Source organism: Aspergillus alliaceus, assembly GCF_009176365.1.
Source record: "Aspergillus alliaceus strain CBS 536.65 unplaced genomic scaffold BDW43scaffold_34, whole genome shotgun sequence".
NCBI lineage: Eukaryota > Fungi > Ascomycota > Eurotiomycetes > Eurotiales > Aspergillaceae > Aspergillus > Aspergillus alliaceus.
In genome coordinates this window covers 136,755-155,003 of record NW_022474717.1, presented here as the reverse complement: position 1 = coordinate 155,003, position 18,249 = coordinate 136,755, and the positions used below count along the sequence as shown (strand labels likewise).

Below are 18,249 nucleotides of genomic sequence, written 5' to 3'. Positions count from 1 at the left end.
CCGTATAATATAGGGTTGGACTAGATGCAAACTGGCCGAACGACATAGTGCGGCCGAGCTCATTAGCTACATGTCTGCCCTAGCGTACTAAACCCCCATAGAGGCCGGTTCAAGATAATATTTCAGCCTCCTTTCACCTTCAGATATTGACTCGTATCCCGTTGATAAACTGACCACAAAACCTTGACAACGATATCAATAGAACAATAAGACACAGTAATAACTAATCCTAACAAATAGATACCACCCAAGATGCAGAAGAATTACCTGCTCTACAATATGGATAATCTACAACTCTTTGTCCCTCTCACCTTTTTCCTTGCACTTGCCTTTGCACTTGCGTTCACCTCCGCCCTGCAAAGATCGAACTATAAACATTGCGTGATACCAGTCTTTCTCTTCGTTTCCTTGGGTTTCCCAAATGGCTATTGATTTAACGGTCTTTACTCTGAGGTCACCCTTGTGATCGCGAGACACCAAGCTACTCCTCCACCGTTCGGCGTCCCCAGGATCTCCCTCCCCTCATCAAAGGCCATAGGAAAGGTAGTATCAGGTCACTCAGAGAGGCTTTTGGCGGCTCGCAAGGGAGCTTCGTTGATAATGCGAAACCGAAAGAAGTACTTGATACTTCGCAACTCCTCAGGGGTCCGCAGCCGCGCCCACTGCACCAAAGAGAGGTACGTTACATCAAACCACTTGGCTAATGGAGGTCCTTGTTGGTGGGTCCATCTCGCAGCCTCCAGGGGACTCGTATTATTCTCCCTAATATGAATCCCTCAGCTGGGTTCATGGCATTGTAGTAGGATCCATCTGTAGCCTTGGTATTGATCAGTATCTATACTGGAATTAGATCTCGTGGAGCATGTTCAAGTGTACTCACAGTCTGGTTTGTGCCGTACCCATCAACTCAGTCTTGACTTTGCTCCCAGTAAAATTCACGATTCGGAGTGAGTCCCTTGGGCAAATCCAGTTCGTTGAATGCAGCAGCTATATGCTGCATAGGCGACATGGCATTGGCACCAATATGGTAGCCCTCGTCACTTCAGTATTTGTCCTGGTGGGACTGCTGGCAGGTATTCTTCGGTTTTCCGTCCCCTCCGGGAGGTGACTTAAGCAGCTTGCTGTTGCAAAGGTGGTCGTTTCCCTTTCCAACGGCCTCCTTCCATGACAGAGAACGGCCCTGGTGCGAAGATTTTGAGGTAATATTGGTCACGGATAGTCTCCCCAGCACCGCCTGGACTGCTTGCTACAAGCAGAAGTAAATAATCAACAGAGATATGTAGCAACCCGAGGCCTAGCTGAAGGTGGACAGCTAGATGATGAAGACAAGGTCCGATCTACTTTCTGCAATGACAGTCTAAATGCCGCCAAAGGGTCTGATCGATATGGGAAAGTGAGAATAGCTTGTTTGGATTGTTTATAGAGGATTATTCAGCAGAGAGACGATATATATAAACCTTGGCAATATCTGTGAAATCATAAAAAGATAGACTGAATTGACTAGGTGGTAGAAAGGCCTGGGGTGGGTTGGTGAGTTGAGTGCCTTATATATGCAAGGCTATATGGTCTTTAAGATCCTACAGACCCCCTTTCACTAAGCAACATTGGGAAAAGGCGTAAAGGCTTGAAGATTAGAGAACTACTCAACATGAACCACCTTATACAAAGGACCTGTACTAAACAAAGAACTGGCGGCAAAATAACACAGCTCTTCATGGCTGAAACGGCCTACAGGTCTGCCTATTCAGCGTTCTACTGTACTTGCTATCTGCTATTCGCTATTATGTACTATGGCATCACAGATAGAGTCATAGTCAGGAAGTTACGTCTAACATTTGTTTCTTTGAGTAGACTGTCCTAGAGAAATTTCAAGGGAAACGTCAATATCAAAGGATAATGATCAGCTTGATCCGAGGTGATATTGCAGTCCCCCCGTTAACCGAGTTACGGGCAGTCTGCGTTTATGCCATTCTTAGCTCAAACCCCTTTATGCATATTATTTTTTTCATTATCATGCTAGAAGTAAACACTGTCCTTGCATATGTAGACGTTAATACTTTCTATCTGATGAGGCACCTGGTAGAGTATAGCTAAGTATCAATTAAGAAAGTCAGAAACATAAATTTAATATATATTGCAGGCTTCTTAAAGCAGATCGTAGACAAACTTCTTATAAATACGTTACGCTATGGTAGATAATAGCACCTGTTTGTGAATGCATTAGATATATCGATTCAAGGGCTGAATTATCGAAGGGCATACAAATGCACAAAGCATATTAACGAAAATTGATCCGGATAGAGCACTGGTTCCTGAAAAAAGAGAGCCACACTACTTGACGGAGTACGAAGAATGGACAAAGTAGTCTATGCCGAGAATTATCCATTAACTGAAGCTGAATCTAATCTCCTGCTCCCAATCGAAGCTGTCCCAGAATTCCATGAAGTCTACTTCAAGGTCCGGCGAAACGCCAGCATCAGTCGACGCCCTGGCTGGGTCATCGGATAGCACTCTGTCAAGTACATCTCTAATAGCCATTTGTCCTTTCTTGTATACTTCATAATTTCCATTCTCTTGCCAGAGAAGACCTCCAAGATGCGCCGCAAATACGCTCAGGTTTTGAATAATCTCCGACCGGGGAAACTGGGCGCTTGATAGTAGAGAAGTGGGTTGCGATGGTTGTAATCGAGACCGACGTAGTAATTGACTGGACAGCACACCAGCCGCGGGAACACCGATGTAACATAACTAGGAGTCTGTTAGGATAGACAATAGCCTGTATCGGTCTACACATTCAACTTACTTCCCAGATCAGGGAGGAAACTACTTTTCCAGAACGGGCCAACCGTGAGACCATGTCAAGAAGAACAGTGAGGATTTCGGAGGATGTCTTGACAAGATACTCTTCTCCTTTCCCTGTCCGCTTAAATAAGGTCTTGAAGAGGAGGAGGTCTTGATACAGAAATTCTAAATGCACCGAGAGAAGGGTCATGTCTCCCTTATCTGGATCCCAGTTCAGGAAGGATGGCAACTTCTGTCGCATCAGGCTTGATTCCTCGCTAAGCTTTCTGCAAGTGTAGTTAGCATACAGCCAGTCCCAAGCGAGGCAGAAGAAACATGTACGCACTGAACCCTGCCTTCTAAGCCATCGACCTCGTAGTTAAGTGATAACTCTAGAATTTCCTCCCGAACTGGAGCCAGCATTAGCAAGATCCGTGGTAGCGCTCCTTTATCCCGGCTTCCCTCTATGTTCCACCCATTCGAGTCTAACTTTTGTATTATAGCATTTCGGACCGTAGGCTCAGCCACGACTTCGTCATAGCTGAGGTCCAGAGGATATTGTATATTACAATGCCGCCAGAGTATCCGAGGAGGCCGGCCTAAAAAGGTCGCAATCTCTTTGTCAAAAATGTAAGCACCCGCCATGGCTCGCTTGCGGATTTCAGCCAAGAAGAACGGGGCGTTTTCATCCACCTCGGACTGGTGCAGGCCAAGTGCAAAGACAATCGTTGTTATGTCACCTAGCTTTTTCCATGTTCGGTAATCTGGTCAATTAGTCAGTATAGATTCATGATATGTCATGCTCGATGACATACCACCCGACCCATGCATGTGGGAATAGAAAGCAGTCTGTTGAATAGTTGCCCAACACATAGGATCAGAGATAATGCCTAGGCTGTCACAAAACTGCAAGCAGACGTCACTTGCTGCAACGGCCAACCTCCGTAGTCCTTCTCTGTCTCCACCAGGGAGGGTGTCCTGTTGGAGGAGCTTGTCATCCTGGGGAATCTGGTAAGTCGCCGTGCCCATTGCTGACAAAAGAAATGATATTGTATCCCACCGTGGGGCTGCAACAGACACGTAATCCGGGGCCATCATTGTTGGATTGGTCTCAATAGGTGCTGCCGTGTTCTTGAACAGTATTTTTGAGAGCCCCAACAAGCCGGATTCTCCGTCGCCTGGTCCCCGGGCTCTGTTTTCAGACAAATCTCTGAGAGACTTAATAATATTTCGCACTATTGGAGGACCAATAATCCACCCCTCGAACACGGCAAATCGTTTTTCAAGAATTTCTTCATAGAGGGAAAGGTGGTCTAACAATGAGAGGACCTGGGCGCCCAGTTCAAGCTGTCTAGAGCCTACCAAAGTAGTGGCTAATGCAGAAAGAGTCTGATCCTGTGTGAGAAGATCTGTAGGTTGGCCAATGCTAGGTTCTATCAGACCTGCGTGCTCCGGGAAAACTCCAGAATAGCTTGTAAGGCCCAAAAAACCTGGGTTTGACAATGAGCGCTTGGCCCCGTTCGGTCGGTCGGGTCCAACCCGATGGACAGCGGCAGAAGGCGCCAAGTTCACCCAGTCGTACTCATAGTTAAAGGATCTCACGGAGACTTTGGAGCCTGTTCTTCCCCCTTTGTGAGATCTCCTCAAGTTGCGCGGTCTCGTCAGTGGCGCGGGGTGGTAAACGCAGCTGTCTGATTTACCCCGACGAACGCATCGGGTACAGATCGGACTTGAATGATCGCATCGGAGCTTGGATTTGCGACAAGGCTCGCAGGATGACAGCTGCCCATTACGGCGGGTTGAAGCCATGGTGATGAGTTGTTGTAGTCCAATTGTGGAAGCAGTCGGGGTAGTTGCTGTTCATTTATATCCCTCACTAGTCCGATGCACTTGGTGCTGAACTCCGAACCCCGATAGACATCAAGATATGCCCTAAACAAGTATAAATATGCCGATTTTCGTACAGATCATCTCTCTAACTTTTTCCATAGTTTATCTTCAAGTCTAAACATCATATCTTCTTACCATGCCTGCCACTTCCCTCTCGAGCCTCCTCCTCCGCCCCTTCAAGGGACAGTCTGAAAAGGAAGGCACATCACAAGACGATGATTCTTCGTCAGTCATAAGCAATGCCACGACCATTGTTTCTCCAAAAAGCCAGAATAAGATGCAACAGACAATGTCGGAGACTCACAGGGCCGAAATACTAGACTATCGATCAACTCGATACACTCCGAGTAAGCTTCCGATGCATTGGTCCGCTTGTAATAAGATGCACATACTGACAGAGTGTGATTGCAGTTGGAATGTTACGGCGTGCTTAAGGCTGTTTCATCGTTTGGCTAGGTGGAGGATTAGTGTCTAGTGTCTCGAATTGAGGTTCACTACGACCAGAACGTGTGACTTTTTGCTCTGATACATGACTTCTTGCCGCATAAAAATCTTTCATAAGTAGTCGAAGGAGACCGTTGCAGCTCTGGCGGTGTTGATGATCTACCATTTCAATATCCTGTCGCCCAGGGTACATTCACGGTCATAACGATTTGCTTGCTTGACCGTTCACTAGAGCTACAGGTGTGGTTGTGCCATATCGATCGGTTCATGTTATCTATGTCCTGGCTCCTGGTACAAACCTCAATATCATCAGGTGCATGGAAGTTGAAGTGAAGGCCATCCTCTTGTAGTGATTCCCCGTATAATATTGGGAAGGGGAAGATTCGGCCTTTTATTCTTTTCTGTCTTTTCTTTTTCCCATTCTGGGTTTCTAGGCGTCGTATTGAATATCTACGAGGGTCAGCTGAGTGTCAAAGTTTATAACTAAATGATAATACCAAAAAAAAAAAAATAAAAATAAAAAATAAAAATAAAAACACATACAGAACTGATGAATGATAGTTAGGAGTCAGAATAGGGAAGACAAGTAGAATCTTTACTAAATTTATTCAAATCTAATGTATTGGTCTCTGTCGATAATCGACTCTCTAATCAGCTGAAGCTGGGCTCTAATGACAAGACGAGAAACATTCCAAGCATATACGGCGAAGAGTAAAGAAAATATGTACAGTAAGACATATATAGGAACGTTAAGAGCGTGAGAGGGAGGGGATGAAAAGGGCCCAGACGTGCGGAATAAGCCCTGTGGAGGGCGAAGCCATTGTTTTATCCAGCCTTGTCGCCGAACAATATGGCGCTCTGTTGAATAAATTCAAAGCCTCGCCGTGTCATTCATGAAGCAAGATATTGTTCGCTCATGCTGACTGAGATGATTTGGTCACTGCCCAGTGGAGCGACTTCACGGTCACCGGGTGTCGTAATACCATCGGCAACCAACGGCTTCATTGCGGCTGAACAGGGATCCTCCAAAACTCGGCTGTTAATGATAGCCTTGTATTGTGGCGGTGAGAGGTTTCTGAGGTTTTGCAGAGTAAACAGGGTACGCTTCCAATTTATCACGGCCGGCACCTGTTGACCAGACTTTTCGCGCGCGGTACATTGATCCCCGAGGTTTTGCCTTCAGCCTGATCTCCCGGCACCATCCAGTTGCTGATGTGACACAGCTGTTTCTCTGACTCCCACGTCCACGCCAGACAAGACTTCGAGTAGTTGTGGCAGATTTTAACACAGCCCTGTGCTGTTAGGATATCCTTGACGGTCATGGTAGATTCATCTAGGCCTCCAACATGGTCCCAGCCCTTCCGACCTGACTCAAGAATCGGCGAGTCGAGGGATGGGGCGCCATATATATCCCACAGGTCAATCCAAAGAAGAAAGTCGTCTGTATGCTGAAACCTCCGACCGACATTGATCATTTCCGAAGGAGATAGATTGTGAAAAGAGATAATTGGCGCACACAACCGATCCTCCGTGACCCTTATGGCTCGAGGCGGACCCCCGTTGAAGAAAATGACATATTGCTCGTCTAGATAAATGCCCAACTTGAGCAAAGTCGTCGCAAGAAGCTTATCGCCCCACGTTTCTTCGAGAGACTCTAGATGTGCCGAGGTTATGACTTCGCGGTGCGAGAAAAGCGAGCGCATCGTCGCCTGTGAGAGGATCACAGAGGAGCCTCCGTGTGCAAAGCGGCCTTTGTAGTCACCTACGGCATTGCCCACGTAGTAGGGCACTTCCGGATCAAGGTGCTCTAGTAGCAGCTTGAGGGCGGGCTGCATAAGATAGGTATCGTCATCAGCTAAGATATACCATTTTTTATCTGGCATCTGTTCATAGCAAAGCTCTAGGCCCGAGATAAACTATTACATGTCAGCATGCCAAGGCTAGTCAGAGAGCGGGGCCAATATAAGGAGCTTAAAGATAGAGCGAAGAAAGGCTTATAACAACTTGGGCTAAATACCTTTAAGGCATCCAGCTCCCATCCGAACGACTGCGATAGTGCCTTTGCAGTGTCGATGTCCCCGCTAGCAATAGCGACACTCAAGTTGGAATGTTTCATCAATCGTGGATGCGCCAGCTCTGCGGACAGGTACCCCCTTTCCAGCATCCAAGCTACGAGATCAAAGACAGGTAGGCGCCGACCATTGTAGCTAAAAAGCTGTCCAGACTGGGTAGAGAAGTCGCCCACCAGGAGGAGGTTGTTGAATTTATCCTGCTCGTGAGCTTCCAACCAGGCGGAGATGCGGTCCTTTGTCCCGAACCCGGATTTCATCAACACAGCAACATCATTCGATATCACCACTGGAAAGGTAGATTGGTCTGCAAACCACCAACGATCTCCTAGATAAGATATCCACGCGGTACTCAAAGCTTTAACATTGAAGCGAGCCGATAATCGGATCGGGTGTTCGTAGGGAAGGGACTTCCATAGCAGGAGTACAACAACTAGGAGCCATAGGAATAGCCGCAAGGGGCGAGACACGCATTGTCGCCATAATTTCATGATGACTGACTGCAAGGGTGGAATTTCATAAAGTGGCACAGATCCAACATTGACGCAGTAAGGCGGTACTGTAGCAGTACTAGCAGTGAACACCTGACTAGTTTTGGGTGCCTGAGTAGGGCAAACCAACCAATTGTAAGTTGAATGACACAAAAGAAGAGAAAAGATAAATTAAACAGACATGGAGACCGAGGTCAATCATAGGTTGGCATTCGCCCCCACTCTCATCTTAAGTCAACAAAAACTCTTTGAAATTTTTGAAACATTCCAGCTGGTTTCGCATTAGCATTGTTGCAAGCGTCTTGGCCTTCCCCTCAGCCTCGTAGCTTCTATTCCTAGTTTTGTCTATTGTGAGAAGAAAGTCCATCTCTGACGATATTTTAAGGTTATTTTATGTTAATTTTTTGGGTTGTGTTCTTCCACAAGAAAGGGGAAATTTCTGCCTGGTTGATCCTGAAAAAAAAGGCTTAAAAGATCGACAACCCGCGAGTCTGCTCTGGGCCACGTTTCCAGTCACGGGAGAGGGGAACGGGGAGCTTGTGGCGTTGCTTCCCTAGTTTGCATTCGTTTGCCGTTTTTGCCATCTGACACCTCCACTCGTGTACACTGGTGGATCAATGTCATACTACAATCATTGATCTTTGCTACCATGGAAAATTGACACTCATTCAGCCTTATGAACCTTGGACATGATGTCTCAGAAAAAATTGTTCCACGAGTACCGGGACTAAAGTGGTCTGATTTGAAACCGTGAAGGCGTGAGAGAGCTGCAAGTATAGGTACATACTTGCAGCGTGTGTGCAATCGAGCTGTGGCTCACATTTAGTGGGAGGCCATATCACAGCCAAAACTCTTGGCAAATCGCGTATTTCTGCGCTCCAGACCTTGTCGAACGGAGTATTCTTAGTGCTACTATGGACAGGGTGACATTGGAGTACTCTGATTGGCCCCGTCCTTGCAAGCCTGATGGGGTAATTACCTCTGCAACCTATGAAGTCATGAGGAACCGCTGGGCTATGCGAGTGAATTTACTGCGCTTATCACAGTCAACTCGACGGTCGATTATAAACGCAGCCTCCTTCCCCGCAACTGGAAGCAAGACGCAGGACATCCCAATTCCCCCGAACCACCCAGCTTCACAATGGCCACTACAACTTACCTACAACCCCTGCAAGCTCCCGTGGCATACTCTCCTCGGATTCGCAGAGCTCTGAAAGCGCCCGAGCGCCCGATCGCTCTTCGGAGAGAGTATATCACCGAGGCCAAATCCCTCCTCACCTTCCGACCCCAAGGTGACCCGAAATCCGCTATCGGCTATAGCATCCAAGACGATGACGGCATAGTCCTGTTCACTGCCTCCGGTCGCAAATTCAACGATCGCCCTTGCCGGGAGTTCCGGGATGCCTCGGGACTCCCTTTGTTCGAGATCCACCGGAAGTCCTTTAGGAATTCCTGGTCCGTCTCGCTGCCCGGAAGTAGTAGTGCGAAGATAGCCACCGTGACCCCGCGACGAATTTCTGCGATGTCTGGTTGGGGGAGCTTCCATATCACGTTCGAAAATAGAGCGGCCTTCGAGATGAAGAGGAAGGAGGACAAGGAGCTAACACTGGAGGTTGAGAGCCGTGGGAATGCGTTAGCGTTATATGATATTGTGGATGGGGATCGCAAGGTCGCAGAAGTGCGCGAGAGTATACAGCACAATGAGAAGCTGGCCTTAATGAAGCGCTTTCCAAGTACTAAACATGGCTACCGACCGGTCCTGGATATCGTTATAACTGCGCATGTCGACCAAGCCTTAGTAAGAATCTTGTTGGAAAGTAGTGTTGAAGAATCAACTAACCATGATTTCTTAGATTGCGGCTGTTGCAGTCATTATATCCGACACGGTTTTCTCTGCGAATGTTCGATGAATGATGTGACTTTGTAACGACAGGAATTGGACACAAAAAATCTTGGCTCCTTGCAATATTACCGTTATTTCTATGGATTCCAAGGAATCATGTATGCGTGGCGACCATACTACGCACCATCGACTCCGACGCCGACTGCCTCATTGACCGTTATGACCTGGATTTACTGATGATTGCTCATGTCTACTACTACTCTATAAGTACGTTGGTTAGTTCCGTTTGTAACTTCCTTATCATTTGCCTACAACAGATGAGAGTTACTGCGCGAGATGAATGTGAATAGCTAGTTCACACAAATTGAATGACTGATATGACCAGCATACTGCTCAAGACACTTTACTTTTCGGAACAGGCAGTGCTATACTTACTCAGAGTTAGCCTGTCTAGGGTACTCAACAAGGTTCAAAGAGGGCCGCTAATATATCTGATCATTACTCTTATTTCTAGCAGGGTGTTGTGTGCGTTACAGCATGTTTAACAACAGCAAAAACAAATCCAAATACAAGCAAGCAACACAAGTGAGCTAAATACAACACAGGGTATTGATCATGTCTTTTCGTCCCTCAATACTATCGGATCAGAGGATGCTTGGAGGACTAGACTATAAACAACAACCTTGTCGCAAACCATAGTAGAACTTGGTTGGTTCACTTGCTGAAGCCAGATCCTCAAACCCGGGAAAAGCAAACACTGAGCCAATCCATGGAATCGTGTTCCACTGTATGAAGCACATAGAATATGCGGGATATTCTACAATTTCTTTTCAGGTCTTAACCATAGTCCATAAGACCCCCGTGAAAAGATTCTTCCCCTTTTCAATGTGTCCTAGCCCAAATTCTACGCCACAGGGGTTACGCCAACCCTAACTGAGATACAATTCCTGTAGCGTGCATAGCAATAGGGCTTGATATTGAGTAACGTTCTACAGTAGGAGCATAGACAACAACCACACTACTAAAAGGGGTTCCCATTACACCCAAGCAACGGTGCGTCCAGTGTGATGACTTGAAGGGGCTGCTAGCTGAAAGAAAATGTCTACAGCCTTCAGTAATAATAAAAGGAAGAAGATAGAGTAAGAACGCGGGTGAAGTTTGTTGAATTCTCTGATACGAGGAATAAGATATCGGAAAACATATCTAAACAGAAAAAGGCAAAGGAGGTCAAGGAAGGGTGTGAATAGCTAGACTCCATTTCCTCATATCTGTTATAGGACTGAGCATGAATAGGACCTTCACTGGGGAGTCAGTGAAGGATATCTCAGATTGTCACCCCTAATATAAGTAACTAACTTACAAAACTCGTTGAGACTTCTTGAGACAGTGGCTGAACCAGATGTAGAAAGTGGTTGGTATTTAGTTGAGGCCCAGAAACGCATCTAGCGTTATACTTAGGTCATCATCTTACTACTCCTGAACAAAAGAAACTCTCGGCGATTTTAAAACCTAAACCAGGGTTGTCAATGGGGTCAAAACTAACCCCATAGAAGGCTGTACTCTCTCTCGTTGGGTATCTAAGGATTTATGCTAGTGATGTTACTGCTCGGCTGTTGAAGAGTTCAACACTCGTAGTGAGACGGTAGCTATATACCTACGGTAAGCTTCTCAACGGCTCTGTGGCATCTTGACTGTCAGTTGACAACATGGATCTTCCAAGTCAAACGGATAAGCTTAATATATCATACTATACTGTGTGGCTGATAGTATTTTCAACACCCCTTCTCCGCAGATACTGAACGGCCAGTGTATTAGCTTCAAAGAAAACTATAACATGAACTTTGAATGTTCTTGATCCGTTCGAACAATCTCATCAGCGGGCTTCCTGTTACGGGCCCATATTAGGTTTTTTCTCCAGTATAGCCTCATATCCATGTCACATTCATCCCATGGTTGACCGCTTAGTTTAGAAGGGTCAATTTTAGGTCACCTTGCATGGCAAACCATGGTGGTCCATGCTCCTATGATGTTGTTCAAGGACCTATGTAAGTCCATGTCAAGGCGATAACGGCTGGGTCCACAGTGATATGACGATGACCGTCGCGTGGATCTCAAATATCTTACTTTTTCAGTCCTTTCAGGACGGATAATATGGTTCAATATTCTCATAGCAGATGATGGGGGCTTGGTCACAATCATCCTAGGAAATGCGGAGGAACTCTAGGTTAGATATATTTCGCCCATAGGTCGAGCTATCAGCAAGCACCCATTCCGGGATGTCTATTCACCAACCATCGGTGGCATTTGCGTAACCTTCCACAACCTAGGGAAAATAAAGAAAGGATGCAACCCAACCGTCGAATATCACCCTTGTTGCCGTTCTCAATGGCCATGACATTATCATGGGGTAACACTAGACTTATAACAATCCATGTATACCACAATACCGGTAAAGGGCACCTGAATTTGGAGGGATCATGTCCAAGACTTGCAATTGGAACTGGTTTCTCCAATCGGCAGGACGGTACTAATCAAACAATTCCCAAGTGAAGCTCAAGAGGGACTAATATAAAAGTCTAATCCACTCGAGCATGGAGTTTGGCCGCCATCTTCCCCAGGCACTCTTCCTTTATGACCACACCTCCTCTTTTCCTCCCATTTTCTCTTCCTCTTCCAGCCAACCCTTTCACTCTTCTTCTCTTCCTCTTGGCTCTATCCCCTCACTTAAATGAATCTGTACCCCCTCATCCTTACAGACCTCTGGCAGCATTTTTCACAACTCTGTGACTGAAACCTGTCGTCATCATGAGTGACCCCGTTCATTACGGGGAGCCTGAGAAGGCGCATGCCACTGCGAAGGCTTACGAGGTTAAGAAAGAGACCGGAGTGATGTCTACGGTGGCCTTATCGCATGATGATGGCTGCGCGCCTCCAACCGAGGAAGAACTGCAAACCCTCCGTCGCGTCGCTGGAAGCGTTCGATGGGCCGCATACACCATCGCCTTTGTCGAGCTCTGTGAACGATTCTCCTACTATGGAACCACTGCCGTTTGTATGTATTTATTCTCCTGTCATGCGGAAACTGTGAGAGTGACTTGTTCCAGTCGTCAACTTTATCCAGCAGCCTCTCCCGCCTAACTCGAACACTGGTGCTGGTCATGCAGGCCAGTCGGGGGCTCTAGGCATGGGCCAGAGAGTCTCTACAGGCCTTACCACTCGTAAGTTTCTTAATTGCAAGTCCACCCACGTGCGCAACAACTGATCTGTTCTTCCAAGTCAATGTTTTCTGGTGCTACGTAACGCCTATTGTTGGCGCGTGGGTGGCAGATGAGTTCTGGGGCCGCCTGAAGACGATCCAAGTCGCCATTGCCTTTGCCATGGTTGGGCATATCGTTCTCATCATCGCATCTCTTCCCCAGGTTATTGTGCATCCCGGTCCTGCTTTGGGCTGCTTCATATTCGGTTTAGTACTCTTCGGAATGGGTGTTGGAGGTTTCAAGTACAGGCGCTTCTATTCTAATTAGTGGCGATTCCTCTATTAACACAGTAATAGATCGAATATCGCTCCCCTAATCGCAGAACAGCACAACGAGATCCGATCCTATGTTATGCCACTCCCAAAAACCGGAGAACGTGTCATCGTAGATCCGGCTCAGACGATCACTCGCATTTTCTTATACTTCTACTTCATGATCAACGTGGGCTCCTTGCTCGGACAGATTGTCATGGTATATGCCGAAAAATATGTTGGGTTCTGGTTGTCGTTTGTCCTCCCCACCGTCATGTTTGGCATTTGCCCTCTCGTGCTTTTTATCTGCCGCAGAAAGTATGAGCTCACTCCTCCGACTGGCTCCGTTGTAGGCAAAGCGTTCAAGCTCTGGAGATTCGCGCTTAAGGGTAGATGGTCTTGGAATCCTGTCAGATTGTCAGTAGCAACTCTTTGCATACGCATTAACGAGCGTGGCTGACAATTTGCAAACAGTATCAAAAACTGCCGAGCGAATGACTTCTGGGAAAGTGTGAAGCCGAGCAATGTCCAGAGAAAGCCGGTGTGGATGACATTCGATGATAAATGGGTGGATGAGGTTAGCAGAGCCCTCAAGGCATGTGCCGTTTTCCTCTGGTATCCCCTCTATTGTAGGTGCCCCAGCCAACGTTGTGAAACACGTCCGTAGTCTGAATATGTTTAGGGCTGGCCTATGGGCAGATGACCAACAACCTGACCTCTCAAGCGGCCACCATGGAGCTTCACGGCATGCCAAATGATATTATTATGAACCTGAATCCGATCGCTCTAATTGTCTTCATACCAATCATGGACCAGTTCATTTATCCCGGACTCCGAAGACTAGGCATCCAGTTCACCCCGTTGAAGAGAATGTATGCGGGCTATCTTCTCGCCTCCGCAGCCATGGTATCTGCCGCCGTGATACAGCACTATATCTATAAGATGGGAAAATGCGGCCATTATCCAGGAGAGAGGAGCTGCAAGTCTCCTGCTCCCATTAACGTCTGGGTGCAAGCTGTGCCATACATATTGATTGCCTTCTCGGAGATCTTCACCTCGATTACAGGATACGAGTATGCATTCACCAAGGCACCGAAGAACATGAAGAGCCTAGGTATTCCTACCTTAGTTGTCTGTTGTATCTCATCCACTCCAGATATACTAACCTAGACCATATCAATAGTTCAATCTATCTATCTCTTCATGCATGCGATTTCATCGGCGGTCCAGCAAGGTCTGACCCCTCTCTCAACCAATCCGCTTCTCGTCTGGAACTATGGCTTCGTCGCTGTGCTTGCCTTCGTCGGCGGGAACCTTTTTTGGATTACGCACCAGAAGCTGGACAAGAGGGAAGATGAGCTCAACCGACTCGAAGCGTCTTCCTACTTGGGTCGTGGGCCACACGCTCAGAACGAGAATACCGATGCCGAGCGATAGTTGGTTATACCACAACAGAATGTAACAAACGTGGGGGTTGGAGTTTAAATTGATACTATGTGAAGTTAATATGACATGATATGTACTTCGAATTAGTTATGGAAAATGTTTCATGATATTTTCTTTTCCCATTGCACATCAATTGACTATACAGATCAGATCCTGACCTTGATGATCTCACTGAAACAAAGCAAACATGACTAGTCATCAATTGTAGAGGAGATTCAATAGAATACAGTACAACCAGTGTACACCATAAGAGCCACTCAAAAAAAAAAAAAAGAAAAGAAAAAAACGCCACCCACGAAGACGAATGAAAAGAGAAATGAGAATCTATGCAATCATAACCAGAAAAACCGACTTTTCAGTCCACGCAATGATACATACCCCAAGAACGCTCCAACCAAAGAGAAGTAATCCAAGGGAAAAAAAAACAACACCATTTACTTCTCCTCAGCCTTCACCTCTTTCTGCTGCCCTTCCTTATGATTCTCCGGGTGCTCCCAAACACTCTGATGCTTCTTCTTCAACCTCTCCTCCTCAGCAGCGACCATATCCTTCCACAAATCGCCCTCCCCCTCCTCCTGCTTAACAGGCTTAACAACATCCTCCTGAACCCCGCCCTCCTCCAACTTCTTCTTCAGAATGCCCTTTCCCTTCCTCTGATCCGAAATCTCAAAAGCAGCACTCGCAACAAGCACCGCAAGCGTCAAACCCTGCGCATACACACGAGCCTGCACAATCTTCTGCTGCCCCGATAGATACGGATTGCGGCCCACGAGCACAAAACTCCCAATCATACTCGCGACCCACGTCGCGCTGACAATCTTGTACTTTTCCTTGCGGGCCCAGGCCAGCGTGCGGTCCACGAAGCTCATCCCCTGCAGGTGTTCTTCGCGGAGGCGCTGTTCACGGTTCTCGTACCACATGCGGTTGGCGTTGCGCTCGGCCTCAAAGGTGCGGGAGGAGGAGTCGGCCGCGATGATGCCGACGAAGGTACCCGAGGATGTGACAAGGAAGGCTTTCATGGGGAGGGTTAGGTTGCGGATTGTGTGGTAGCGGCGGCTGGCGGCTAGGACGCCAGCGTAGCCGCCTATTAGGCCGAGGACGCCGCCGATTGTGCCACCTTTTAGGACGGCTCTATTTTGGGGAGATGGTTAGTTGGATATTGTGGAGGATAGATAGGGGTTTGGGGTTATTTGGGGGGGGAGGGGCAGGGGGAGGTTGTAAGATGTGGTGGCGTCTGGGGCTTACCTGTAGTGGGCGTCTTCTTCTTCTTTGGTGAGGAGCTTCATTGTGATGTGTGTGGTTTGTTGACGGTGGTTGAGTTAATTGAAGTAACTGGGTACTGTCCTTGAGATAAGGCTGAGAATTATCCAGAAAGGAAAGAAGGAGAGAAAGTGTGATGGAATCAACGACGTAAAAAGGATTTTAAATATATGCTGGATAAGTTGTTCGGCGATTGAGCAAAGGCCGTGACGTACAGCGTGCTCGGGGTCTGCCGGGCAAAGCTCGGAAGGGCATGGGTTTGCAGGCGCCACTAACTGCTTCCGGGTCATTGACGCCAGACTTCTCGCGCGAGAAAGCCTGAATGAGTAAGCCGCTGCCTGACTTTCCGGATGGCATGATTGGCAGGTTACTGTTACTCTGTTCGGCAAGGTGTTTCCGAGACCCAAAAAAAGATCCTTTATGTAAGGATTGTTCTAGACTGACTTGATTTCAACTAACAACTTGACCCGATGACGCCCGCAACCTGAACCGTAGGTAACATACATTCAGATAAGACAAGATAAAGAATAGGAAGGAAATAGAAAAGGAAAAAGAAAGAGAAAAATGCAAAAAAATGAAGGTGGACATGCATCTAGCATGAATGAATATGATATCCCTATCGTCGCGATCCCTTCGACGCCGCAATCTGTCGGGCACGCATCTTTCGGAATCGATCCTCTCCGCTTGCGCCCAGTGGCCGCGCGAATTTGCTCTCCTGGACCATCGTCGGACGGGGCACAACAGTATAGCTGGTATGTGTGATGTCGGCTCTGGCACGGTTCGCCAAACGGGGAGGAAGTAGTTCGCGGGCGCGCGCTTCTGCTGCGGTGACCTCCGCCGATTGGACAGTACGTTGGACTTTGCTGCATGGTCTATAGTTAGCTTCTGATCCAGATCAGTCGTGATAAGGGAGCCTGGGGAGGCATACCGAGGATCGAATTCCGCTTCCTGGTACACTCGCTTAGAGTAATCGTCACTGCGCTGGAGAATCGGACGGGTCCATTCGGCAAGCAGACGCTCAGCCATACGCTTGATACCGGCCTCAGGGCGTTTGCTGCGGGTGTAGAACACAATAACCTTGCCGATTCCACTAGCAATGAGCGCCTCCTTGTTGATCGGGAGCTTGCCCAGCGAGTTCATCAGATCCCGCTGAATATTGTAGGCCGGCAGAGAGCCATCGTCCAAAGGTTCCAAGAAGAACTTGACTGCCTCAAGGAGGTTGATTTCCGGGTCGACTAGACTGTTGACATATTGGTTGCGATTTAGGAGCGATACCACCTCGGGTAGCATCTTCAGCTTATGCATAGCGGGCTTGCCCTCACGTCGATTGATGGCGTCCAACTGAGCAGCGTGGGTCATGCGCTTGCGCATATCCTCAATTTCAGCATCGGCCATTTGTTCCAAATCCTACACAGTAGCAGTTAGCACCCGACCACACCGTAGACCTCCCAAGGGAAACCGAACATACAATCCCATCGGCCTTGCGGAAACGCCTCTTAGTCGGCTTCTTAAGCGCCTCGTCCATCGCACGATCCAACGCCCTGCGACGACCTAGTAATCCCATTAGCCCCTTCACCCGTCCAAAAGAAAGAGCAAGAACAAACATACGAGTAGCAGGATCCATCGTCTCATCCTCCGGCGTAGGCTCCCTCCTCTTCCTACTCTCCCTCTTCTTCGACTTCCCCTCGCCATCACTACCCGCCTCCTCCAAGTCCCTCATCCGGCGACTCTTCTTCTCCCTCCGCCCCTCCCTCTTCCGTTTCGACCGCTCCCCATCACCCCCCTCCTCACCCCTCTGCCGCTTATGCCGCCCAATAAGCTTCAAGTTATCCTCATCAATCGCAAGTTGCGGCCGATCCTCGACATCAACATTCTCAGGATCAAAGTCCTCAAACTGCGCCTCGTCAACCTCCGACAGAATTGACTCATCATCCGACTCGTTATTCTTCTCGTCTAATTCTGGCGCCTCCTCATCCTCAGCAAGCGTAGGCTCAGTACCCTGGTCTTCCTGACCCTCAGAGCCAGCGCTGGGGGTAGGAGCCTGCACGGGTTCCTCCTCGGTGTTCTGAGGCTTGATCTCTGGACTAGCCGACATTTTCCTCGTCGCTGTGCAGACCTTTTATTGAAAAAGGTGTGTGTAGAAGAAAGTAGAGCACTCGATAACGGCGCCCGTCTTAATATTTCTGTAGCTGTCGCTGTCGCTGTTGCTCGGCAACACGGCTCGTCGAATCGTAACGAAGACGCAATCCCGGGCTGGGTATCTCTTCCTCTTCGTGAATCCGTGCAGCAAATACAATCCAATGTATGCCAATCCGTAAGTAAAATGTAAGTTGACGATGAGCCGAAAGATGAAGCAGTAGAAGTTTGGTCGAGTTGCGATAGATAAACGACGAGAACAATCACGACTTGGAGAAATTCCGCCTCCGCCGTGGTCCGTGCGCGGCAGAATCAAAGCCTCTTAACGTTAGTATCCTATGCTATCTGTCTTGTCTTGCTCTGTTCACTCAACTTCCTCTC

The 18,249-nt window shown here is 47.8% G+C and overlaps 8 protein-coding genes across 8 annotated transcripts; 3 read left to right on the top strand and 5 right to left on the bottom strand.

Moving 5' to 3' along the window:
• Positions 1 to 2,385: 2,385 nt before the first annotated feature.
• Positions 2,386 to 4,594, bottom strand: BDW43DRAFT_320743 (putative chromatin structure remodeling complex protein RSC3; the record flags this gene model as incomplete). The annotated part of the gene is made up of 4 exons (XM_032049155.1): positions 3,597 to 4,594; positions 3,128 to 3,545; positions 2,804 to 3,068; positions 2,386 to 2,748 (listed from the first exon to the last, which is right to left on the bottom strand). The coding sequence occupies exons 1-4, from the start codon at positions 4,588 to 4,590 to the stop codon at positions 2,386 to 2,388; spliced, it is 2,040 nt and encodes a 679-aa protein (XP_031898291.1). The 5' UTR covers positions 4,591 to 4,594.
• Positions 4,595 to 4,801: 207 nt separating this feature from the next.
• Positions 4,802 to 5,362, top strand: BDW43DRAFT_282322 (uncharacterized protein). The gene has a single exon (XM_032042615.1). It carries the CDS (start codon positions 4,808 to 4,810, stop codon positions 5,144 to 5,146), a length of 339 nt encoding a protein of 112 aa, XP_031898290.1. The 5' UTR covers positions 4,802 to 4,807; the 3' UTR covers positions 5,147 to 5,362.
• Positions 5,363 to 5,702: 340 nt separating this feature from the next.
• Positions 5,703 to 8,169, bottom strand: BDW43DRAFT_282320 (uncharacterized protein). The gene is made up of 2 exons (XM_032042614.1): positions 7,133 to 8,169; positions 5,703 to 7,031 (listed from the first exon to the last, which is right to left on the bottom strand). Exons 1-2 carry the CDS (start codon positions 7,673 to 7,675, stop codon positions 6,231 to 6,233), a joined length of 1,344 nt encoding a protein of 447 aa, XP_031898289.1. The 5' UTR covers positions 7,676 to 8,169; the 3' UTR covers positions 5,703 to 6,230.
• Positions 8,170 to 8,816: 647 nt separating this feature from the next.
• Positions 8,817 to 9,585, top strand: BDW43DRAFT_312974 (uncharacterized protein; the record flags this gene model as incomplete). Its single annotated transcript, XM_032047477.1, has 2 exons — positions 8,817 to 9,473; positions 9,529 to 9,585. 2 exons carry the CDS (start codon positions 8,817 to 8,819, stop codon positions 9,583 to 9,585), a joined length of 714 nt encoding a protein of 237 aa, XP_031898288.1.
• Positions 9,586 to 12,323: 2,738 nt separating this feature from the next.
• On the top strand, positions 12,324 to 14,463 carry BDW43DRAFT_312973 (putative MFS peptide transporter; the record flags this gene model as incomplete). The annotated part of the gene is made up of 7 exons (XM_032047476.1): positions 12,324 to 12,570; positions 12,623 to 12,736; positions 12,795 to 13,017; positions 13,072 to 13,443; positions 13,501 to 13,655; positions 13,709 to 14,140; positions 14,210 to 14,463. 7 exons carry the CDS (start codon positions 12,324 to 12,326, stop codon positions 14,461 to 14,463), a joined length of 1,797 nt encoding a protein of 598 aa, XP_031898287.1.
• A 23-nt stretch (positions 14,464 to 14,486) lies between these two features.
• On the bottom strand, positions 14,487 to 16,053 carry BDW43DRAFT_137201 (HIG1 domain-containing protein). Its single transcript, XM_032038278.1, has 2 exons — positions 15,718 to 16,053; positions 14,487 to 15,603 (listed from the first exon to the last, which is right to left on the bottom strand). Exons 1-2 carry the CDS (start codon positions 15,756 to 15,758, stop codon positions 14,907 to 14,909), a joined length of 738 nt encoding a protein of 245 aa, XP_031898286.1. The 5' UTR covers positions 15,759 to 16,053; the 3' UTR covers positions 14,487 to 14,906.
• On the bottom strand, positions 15,599 to 16,130 carry BDW43DRAFT_137306 (uncharacterized protein). Its single transcript, XM_032038280.1, has 2 exons — positions 15,718 to 16,130; positions 15,599 to 15,601 (listed from the first exon to the last, which is right to left on the bottom strand). Exon 1 carries the CDS (start codon positions 16,020 to 16,022, stop codon positions 15,792 to 15,794), a length of 231 nt encoding a protein of 76 aa, XP_031898285.1. The 5' UTR covers positions 16,023 to 16,130; the 3' UTR covers positions 15,599 to 15,601; positions 15,718 to 15,791.
• On the bottom strand, positions 16,054 to 18,016 carry BDW43DRAFT_137235 (transcription factor SPN1). Its single transcript, XM_032038279.1, has 4 exons — positions 17,341 to 18,016; positions 17,201 to 17,283; positions 16,661 to 17,139; positions 16,054 to 16,595 (listed from the first exon to the last, which is right to left on the bottom strand). The coding sequence occupies exons 1-4, from the start codon at positions 17,825 to 17,827 to the stop codon at positions 16,349 to 16,351; spliced, it is 1,296 nt and encodes a 431-aa protein (XP_031898284.1). The 5' UTR covers positions 17,828 to 18,016; the 3' UTR covers positions 16,054 to 16,348.
• Between the last annotated feature and the right edge of the window lie 233 nt (positions 18,017 to 18,249).

Bases quoted from the DNA above. Each gene is read 5' to 3' on its own strand.
- BDW43DRAFT_282322 (XM_032042615.1), top strand. From the start codon at position 4,808: ATGCCTGCCACTTCCCTCTCGAGCCTCCTCCTCCGCCCCTTCAAGGGA.
- BDW43DRAFT_282320 (XM_032042614.1), bottom strand. From the start codon at position 7,675: ATGAAATTATGGCGACAATGCGTGTCTCGCCCCTTGCGGCTATTCCTA. The intron at 7,032-7,132 runs GTATTTAGCCCA...GACATGTAATAG, and splicing joins GGGAGCTGGATGCCTTAAAG to TTTATCTCGGGCCTAGAGCT.
- BDW43DRAFT_137201 (XM_032038278.1), bottom strand. From the start codon at position 15,758: ATGAAGCTCCTCACCAAAGAAGAAGAAGACGCCCACTACAG. The intron at 15,604-15,717 runs GTAAGCCCCAGA...TCCCCAAAATAG, and splicing joins GAAGAAGACGCCCACTACAG to AGCCGTCCTAAAAGGTGGCA.
- BDW43DRAFT_137306 (XM_032038280.1), bottom strand. From the start codon at position 16,022: ATGACCCGGAAGCAGTTAGTGGCGCCTGCAAACCCATGCCCTTCCGAG.
- BDW43DRAFT_137235 (XM_032038279.1), bottom strand. From the start codon at position 17,827: ATGTCGGCTAGTCCAGAGATCAAGCCTCAGAACACCGAGGAGGAACCC. The intron at 17,140-17,200 runs GTATGTTCGGTT...GCTACTGTGTAG, and splicing joins TCCGCAAGGCCGATGGGATT to GATTTGGAACAAATGGCCGA. The intron at 16,596-16,660 runs GTATGCCTCCCC...TAGACCATGCAG, and splicing joins GAAGCGGAATTCGATCCTCG to CAAAGTCCAACGTACTGTCC.